This window comes from Myotis brandtii, unplaced genomic scaffold (genome assembly GCF_000412655.1).
Source record: "Myotis brandtii unplaced genomic scaffold, ASM41265v1 scaffold196, whole genome shotgun sequence".
In the NCBI taxonomy this organism is placed as follows: Eukaryota; Metazoa; Chordata; class Mammalia; order Chiroptera; family Vespertilionidae; genus Myotis; species Myotis brandtii.
The window spans coordinates 3,139,136-3,147,586 of NW_005357311.1; the positions used below are offsets into that span (position 1 = coordinate 3,139,136).

Sequence of the window (8,451 nt, forward strand, 5' to 3'; positions counted from 1 at the left end):
CCATTTCTAAAAATTATATTATGGAAATGTTAAACATACAGAAGTAGAGACTAGTATAACAAACTCTCAGGTATCCATCACCTAGTTTAGGGAATCGACATTCCACTTTATTATTAGCTGGACTTGTGCTAGGAACTGCCCAGGCAGGCCTCCTCCAAACGCGCTTTAATTTTCACCTCTCAGCCCTTTCTCCTCCCTCCTTTCTCTTTCTCCTGCATATTCAAAATTCTAGCCTTGTCAATCTTCCCTCATTCCACAAATACCCTACGCTAGCAGTTCACAAACTCAAAAGCCTTGCATTTCCAAAAATTTCCTTGACTTAAATAACTTATGTGTTTGTTAAAACAAGAACCCAAATTTACTTAGTTTTACATAAACACAAAACATTTGCTAAACCAACCATTTCAATTTTAGAAGAAACATGTGGACGAACACACAGGCTCTAAAAGGCATTAAAGGGAAAACAAGTGCTCGTGCAGCTTAAACTTTACCTATTTGCTGTTAAAGCATCTGGTGCAAATCCTGTTTTCTTGCAACTGCACCTGAAACTAGAATGGCTATCTCTGTTACACAGTCCAGAAAACCGAAGCTGGTGGGTGGAAGCAAGACTGGAAATCTGAGGTCCTGGGTAACTTCCTGGTTACCACTAAACTCTAGCTGCCAAGAGTAGAGAAGCATTTTGAAATTTTGGTCATTTCAATTCACCACATGAGTAACCAAATTTAAAACTCAATTAACTATGATAGTTACCGTGGAATCCTGCTTAAGCCAGAGTCGGTCAAGACTGGCTCAAGATTTATTTAGCACTTTTACATAGAAAGGGGCTCAGGGTTAAACCGTTTGAACTCCTAACATGGTATCACAACTGGTTTCCTGAAGACTATGCTCCTAAGACAGCATCCTGCTAAGTACCGTGCTTGCCCCTCAGGACGAACTGCTGGGCCCTTACTAAATGCAGCTGGCGAGCAGATGGAAGGCAACCGATTGATGTTTCTCTCTCTCTCTCTCTCACTTCCTCTCTCTAAGAATGTCCGTAAAGATTAAAAAAATAAAGAAAGAAACAGAACAATACCAGCCCCTTTGTGTTCTAAGCATGTCCGTAAAAATTAAAAAAATAAAGGAAGAAAGAAACAGAACAATACCAGCCCCTTTGTGTTCTCTTATTACTTTCTAAGGCAGCCTTTGGTACTTAGAATCTAAATGTGATATCTGTCAGAAGCAACAGGGAAACAATGTTCATTTTCCCACTCAAAGAACAGAAATAAGGTTGAAGGCTCACGAGGTACATTTTAAAAAATTATCTTTATTTAGGTTTCTGATTCAGCACATGTATCAAAGACTAATCAACATAAAGAAGTAAATAAGACATTAATTGGAAGTCTTACATCTCTCTACACTCTGACCGAGAATGTCAAGATCGCCACCATCACCACAACTCCAACCTCATCAAGTTGTAGACCAGCTGTCATGAACACACAGTGTGCACCGAGGTGCAGAGGCAAAAGACAAGCTAGCACTTGGCTCTCCACTCTTCCTTGCTGATGTCTTTCTGTTTGACAGTCCACTTTGCTTTCCATGCTCAGTTCCAAATAAAGTCCAAAGCAGCCTCAGGGTCAGCCTGACTGAATACGCTTCCGGAGGAATGCATTCTGGAACTGCTGTGCCTGCAGCTTTGTTTTTGCCAGGATGAAGTTCAGATCGAGATGTACAATACAATCTAGATGACGGTGCAGACTAAGTCAAGAACTAAAGTTGAGCAGTAACCCGAGTTAAGGCATGAATGCACACACGCACACGTGCACACACACAGCACCCACACCACCATGAACATAGGATTCCTCCAATTGCCTGACGAGAGGCAACCAGGGCTTGGCAGTTAACCACAACTGCTGAGCATTCTGGAAAACACTCCCCATAATTTTATGCTAACAGCTGTGTGTGTATGTTTTATATTTAAAAAAAAATTAAAGAGAAATAAAGAAAACTAGAAACAAAACAAAAACCTAAAAACCCCTCATTTCTTACAATGGCTCTTGAGCATGGAACTCGTGTAGCAGCGTCAATGGCTGGCTCTTTAATAATTTGGAAATAAAAGGTTGTTTTACTATGTATTTCTTTGGTAGTCATCACTACAAAGTTTTCAGTGTTGGTTACCTAAAAGACAAGTACTAGATAGAAGATCAAGTTACACAGAGAAATTTCTTCTGTACTGATTAAGATAAAAATATTGAGCTCTCAAAGCACAAGTTACTATGCTTTTTTTCTTGTCTTACTGGGCACCCTCTACAAGCAAGGCTTCGTGCAGGAAAAGTTCATGTCTACCTAACAAGGGGTGATACATATTCTATTGTCTTACAATTGAACAGGTAACAAAAATTCACATTATCAATTATTTCTGGTCAAATCAGAAGCCAATTACAAAGGGACAGCAGCACTTGGTGTCAAAGCCACATTCTGGTCACACATTCATTCCATGGTTGTGGTCAGTATCTCAGGAGCTCAGCATTTAAGGCTCCTTTCAATCAACAAAGGAGCAAGGTGAATGAAATCTTAAATACTTCCACCATCTGCAACTTTCTAGAATTCTGCCTAAAATGCCAGCATGCTCTTGAGAGAAAAGCAGGTCAGAGCCCAGAGAAGTGTCAGGTATCAGGTAAGCGAATTTGGTTTCGCGTAAAAGGCATGGTAACCTGGCAATGAAGTACTTATCCTATTAGCAGCACAGTGGTAGCCAAGGGTCTCTGTCAGCAAGACAGGAAAATGAAGCTACTGAAGCTACTATTGCTCCCACCGGCCTTTGGGATGGCTACGGATTTTACAAAGGCCTTCCGGGAGTCAGTCCCGAGTTACCTTGGGCGAGTGGGCAACAGGAATGGCAGTAACCGTGGTCAGCCCCGAGGAGAAACGGCGGAAGTGAGTCAGCTTCCCATGGGTGGGGGGGCTCTTGCCTCTCTGAGCTCGGGGTCTGAATCTGCCTTGGCAGGCATTGCCCAAGTGCGGCAGGCTCCACATGGGGTCACAAAACACTTTAAAAAGACACGAAACAGCATAAATTCAAAGTAGTAGTGTTTGTTCTATCAATTCTGAATGTCCGCAGGGAGAGGAAGTTAGATTTATGGTGAAAAGGTGCCGTCTGAAGGAGCTGTGTTCTAGTTTGAAATGAAATGACTAGCCTAGGGGACCCAGCACTCCATTTGGGCAGACGTCTGAATGTCAAGAACCTCGTCTCTAAAAGGCATTGGTCAGGAACTACTTGCTCACTCCAAGTGCTTTGTCATTCTCCAGACGGCGATGTTCTGACTTTTGTGCTTTCAGGAGGTAATAACTACACTGACAGGAAGCAGAGGGAAGGTCACTACATGATGGACTTCCTCGTTTGAGTGCAAGACACTGTCCAACAGCACTGAAGACTATAATCTTGTAGAAGATTCTTGTAAACATGGGCCATATTTCTCCTCTAAGAAAAACCAAGAACTGTACCATGAGGGCAAACGTTGTTTGCCTGCTCTCCGAATGCCTCGGAATGGCAATGTACCAGGAGGGACAGTGAGCTGTTGGTGACATCCTCGGGTTTCAGCTGACCCCGTCTGATCATATTAAAAACCTAAAGCCTCAGTAATAATATGCCAAACTTCTCCCCCTATTTGAGAACTGTACTATGATTATGTATATTATACACACATTATAAATAAAATTTATATAGACGTACGATTTCTTCCAAACAATTGAGGAGTGACGCTCTCCGTTTGGGGGTGGGGGTGGGGGGGTGGAAGCAGGAAGAGGTGAAAAATCCTATTGTTGCTTTTACTCTCAAGTTCTTAAAATGCTAGTCAAACACTATTATTCAACAAGACTTTTTTTCTTTCTGTAACTCTTAAATATGCATTCAAAGGCAAAAATGAAGGTTTCTATACTGTACAATATTAAATATCTACAATGTCATGGTTCCTTATTTTTAGGAGTGTGTTCAATAAAGAGCTAGCTATTAGAGATGGTTATCACAAAACATGGACTCTTAAAAATTACTGATAAATTAACTTTCAGTCCTCTGATTATATCCAACGGATACACATTCTCATCATAAAATATACATTCTCTAGGTAAGGTATTTCCGTCCACAGCATATATAAATATGCAAACACAGGTGGTAAAAATCACTTTACTACCAAAGTACAAAACAGTAACTGCCGAAAAGCAAAAATAAAGATGTTGCAGTCTTAAGAAAAGCGTGACTCACAGTGTTCCACTTTGAAGTGAAACCCAACGATTTATTTGTGCTAAATGCATGGGGATAACGTATTCAGAATATACTTCTTTGTACACACTGCACTTCTTATACTGGGCGAAATAAGCAGTCACCAATACTAATGTGCTACTTTCCTATACACCTCTTCTCTTGTCTGCCAAGCAATAAAGTACTGTGTGGCCATTATGCCAAGATATTTCTATAACATTCATTTCAAATAGTATCTTCTAATAATTTCGCACCTTTAAAATATTTGTTCAAACTCTATTTTAAGGAAACACAAATAAAGACTGGAAAGGGAAAATAGCTGTTGTTTGTTATAATCGCATTGCCTTCTGCAGCAGAAATCAAACAGCACGCTCTAATCAGCCATCGCAACCACGGTGGGAGGACAACATTTATGGACGCACGTGAGAGGGGGCCAGTTTGGGAAGATTAACATTAAGGAAAAAGAAAGAATCACACTTTAATATACAATAATTACCCATCCCATGTAGGTGGAAAAGGTACAGCCACGTGATCCATTACTTTTGGCTGTTTTACAAGAGACGTGGATGTTGATCTACACTGAAAATAACCTATAAAAAGGGTATCTGTAGAAAGCTCTATTAACAGTCTTGGGCACTGATCCATCTAACTTTCCATTCTCCGCTGAAAGCTAGATTTCCAAATTGTAGTGCTGAACTATTGGTATGTTTGGTAAACACCATTCTAATGGGGGGTTGGTGAGAACAGCTCAGTAATTTTTCTGCAAATTCATGGGGGGAAAATATAAAAAAAAAAGATATCCCTTTTTATTTTACAAACCTAAAAGCCAGGAAAATGAAGCTCTGGGGCCAAGCAAAAAACGGCACACTGCTGCTGAATTACCGAACAACGCAAAGCAGAGGTTCCAGCCGAGGAATGGACGCACGTGTCGATTCAAGTAAAACACTGATGGAAAGAGTCGTCTGGTTAGTGTTGTAACCCACAACACTGGCTGCGTTTCCGACAAACATTTACAACACAATTAATAGTGAAGCCTAGATAACCTCAGTGCAAATAAGTCAGATCCAAATATGCCAGGGGAAGAAGCCTTTGGCATTGAGTAGACGGCTCCACGGTACGAGTCCCAACATGAGATTCAGACTAAGCACATGCATTAAGGCTGGGAGGAGGGGTGCACCGAATGTGGCGAAGGGGCGGGCTGCGTGGTGGCTGCCGAGGGGACTGCGGGCTGCATGGGTGGTGGAGGTGGGGGCGGAGGCGGCTGGACCGGGGTCTGTGTGTTGGGAGACGGAGGCGGCGTGGGCCGTTTGAATTTGTCAGGACTGTTGCTTCTCCGTGGCGAAGGCCTCTGTAGAAAGGACAGGAGCAGTAGGTCAGTTTAGGGACAGACAGCTCATTTCTTCCACAGCCTGACTCAAGAGCTGAGGCCAGTGAAATGCTGACCAGCGATTTCCTTGTCCATCCCTACTGATTTCTAAACTAGTAATGAAAACTCCAACAAAGTCAGGTTTATGACTAACACCTATGAAAAAGCAAAAACACTATGAAACTTGCCTTGACCAAAGTATTGGACTTGTCCCCTTCAATAAATCAGTCCTAAAAGTAAGGTACAGCTGTCACACCCTCCCTTACATTAGCACTAACAAAAGTTTTCAATATCCTAAAAGCTTAAGCTAAACCAAAAACGTTTCTGCTTTTACATAGAGCCCTCAAACCAGCAGAACAGCTTCAGAAAAACCTTAAGGTCTTGAAGAATAGTTTCTTGTTTAAAGATTTCCTTACTGGGAATACCTTGAATGCAGTCTTGTTCTCAAACCCCTATTAGCTACATTTCCAATTGCTCTATTAGCCAACTAAATAACCAGTTCTAAAGAAAAAAAGATCCCCTGAGTGAGGTTTGAACCAGATGCACTTGAGGTTCCTTCTAATTTCAGGAGGAAAAATTCTGCGTGAAACTAGAAACAAAGCTAATTTCAGAAAGCATATTGAGGGCCAGTGAACTGTGAAGGTGCAGACAATAAATATTCTAGACATTATGGCAACTAACAGTAATTGGTTATGGCAAGGAGCTGGCCAGAGTTCAATCAAGGCATTGGCCAGAGTTCAAAGTAAGTTTCACAAGAGTGATTTTTCAAGGAAAGCGAAGTTGAAATTTTGCTTCAGGGATAGATTTTAGTGTCAACACCAGAATTCGGTATCAGACTGTTAGGAAGTCTCTATGTAGTTTTTAAGGTGAACTGGTGGAGGGAGGGAGGAAGAATGGTGAATGTCTAAGGGCATCGATCCTGGTCTCCTAAGGAGGACCAGTGAGACCGCCATCTGGGGTAAGTGCTGCTTCCCACCACGTGGTACTCACTGTGATGCCGTGGGATGCTCCCATATGCTGCACATGAAGACCCGGGGAATTGTAGTAAGACATGCCGGCTCTCGTCAGTGAAGTTGGTGGCGTGAAACCAACCGTGTGACTTGCATATGACAGACCTGAAATATAACAAGACCTTGTAAGCATTATCTCAAACTCAAATTATCTGTTGTCCTTGACCATCTAGGAGGCTCCAAAGTGCAGAAGTTCTCAGTCACCCACAAAAATGAAAATAGATGAGGTGCACAATGGGCTCAGTGAATGGCCTGCTGGGTGACAAGGGATGTAAAAGTCAAGCCCTGGAACAGAATAGAGAACCAGAAATAATCCCATGCATACATGGTCAAATGATCTTCAACAAGAGCGCTGAGAATTCACCATGGGGAAAGGGTAGTCTCTTCAACAAATGGTGTTTGAAAAACTGGATACCCACATGCAGAAGAATGACACCGGACCCCTAGCCCCCATGTTATACCACACACAAAAATCAACTAAAAATGGATTAAAGACTTGAATGTAACACTAGAAACTGTAACACTCCTAAAAGAAAAACAGGGAAAGGCTTTCTGATATTGGTCTCGGCAATAATTTTTCAGATATGACATAAAAAACACAGCCATAAAAGCAAAAATAAACATCAAACTAAAAGCTTCTGTTCAGCAAAGAATAAAATCAATGGAGGTAACCTACAGAATGTGAGAAAACGTTTACAAATCATGAGTCAGATCCGCAATTAGTATCCAAAATATATAAGGAACTCCTACAACTCAATAGCAAATAAATAAATAACCCAATTAAAAAATGGGCAAAGGCCTATTCTCCAAAGATGACCTACAAATGACAAATAGGCATATAAAAAGATGTGTAATGCCCCTAATCATCAGGGAAATGCAAATCAAAACCACAATGAGATATCACCTTACACCTATTAGGATGACTATTATACTATGCGACAGTAAACAAAGAAGGATCTCATCCTTTGAGACAGCATGGAGGGACCTAGAGAATATTATGCTAAGCAAAATAAGCCAGTCAGAGAAAGACAAGTATCACATGATCTCAATCATATGTGGAATCTAATGAACAAAATAAACTGATGAACAAAATGGATCCAGAGACACTGAAGCATGGAACAGACTGTCAAATCTTAGAAGGAAGGCGGGGGTAGGTGGGAAGAGATCAACCAAAGAACTTGTATGCATATATGCATAGTCCATGGACACAGATAATGGTGTGGTGAAGGCCTGGGAGGGGAGGAGGGCAGAGTGGGCTAGAAGGAGTCAATGTTGTAATACTTTCAACAATAAAGATTTTAAAAATAAATACATAGGTAAATAAATAAAATTAAAATATATATATATGTAAATGTTGGCAAGGAATGTGGAGAACTTTGAACCATCGTGCACTGTTGGCAGGAATGTACATTGGAGCAGCCACTATGGAAAACAGTATGGATTTCCTCAAAAAATTAAAAATGACACTACCATCTGACCCAGCCATCCTACATCCGGGCGCTTATGCAAAGAAATGAAATCAGGATATTGAAAAGCAATTTGTGCCCCCATGCTCACTGCAACAGTATTCACAGTAGCCAAGATATAGAAACAACCTAAATCCTATCAATAGATGAGCGAATGAAGAAAATGTATATGTACAATGAAATATTCTTCAGCCTTGAAAATTCTTTTTAAAGAGAACACAAATGAACCTTGAAGACATTATCTATACTAATAAAAGGGTAATATGCTAATTATACCAGGAGACCTTCCGGACATCTTTCCGGACAAAGCCATGGTGGTGGGACGGAGGCAGAGGTGGTTAGGAGCAAGCAGGTCAGGAGGGGAGGGCAGTTGGG

General features: G+C 41.2%; 1 protein-coding gene across 1 annotated transcript in view; it reads right to left on the reverse strand.

The window, feature by feature from the left end:
- Positions 1 to 1,283: 1,283 nt before the first annotated feature.
- Positions 1,284 to 8,451, reverse strand: part of CCDC6 (coiled-coil domain containing 6) — a 107,757-nt gene continuing 100,589 nt past the window's right edge. Inside the window, exons 8-9 of the mRNA XM_014538716.1 lie at positions 6,591 to 6,715; positions 1,284 to 5,582 (exon numbers count right to left, since the gene is read on the reverse strand). Coding sequence (XP_014394202.1) covers positions 5,388 to 5,582; positions 6,591 to 6,715 — 320 coding nt within the window. The 3' untranslated portion in view covers positions 1,284 to 5,387. The remainder of the gene's footprint in view (positions 5,583 to 6,590; positions 6,716 to 8,451) is intronic.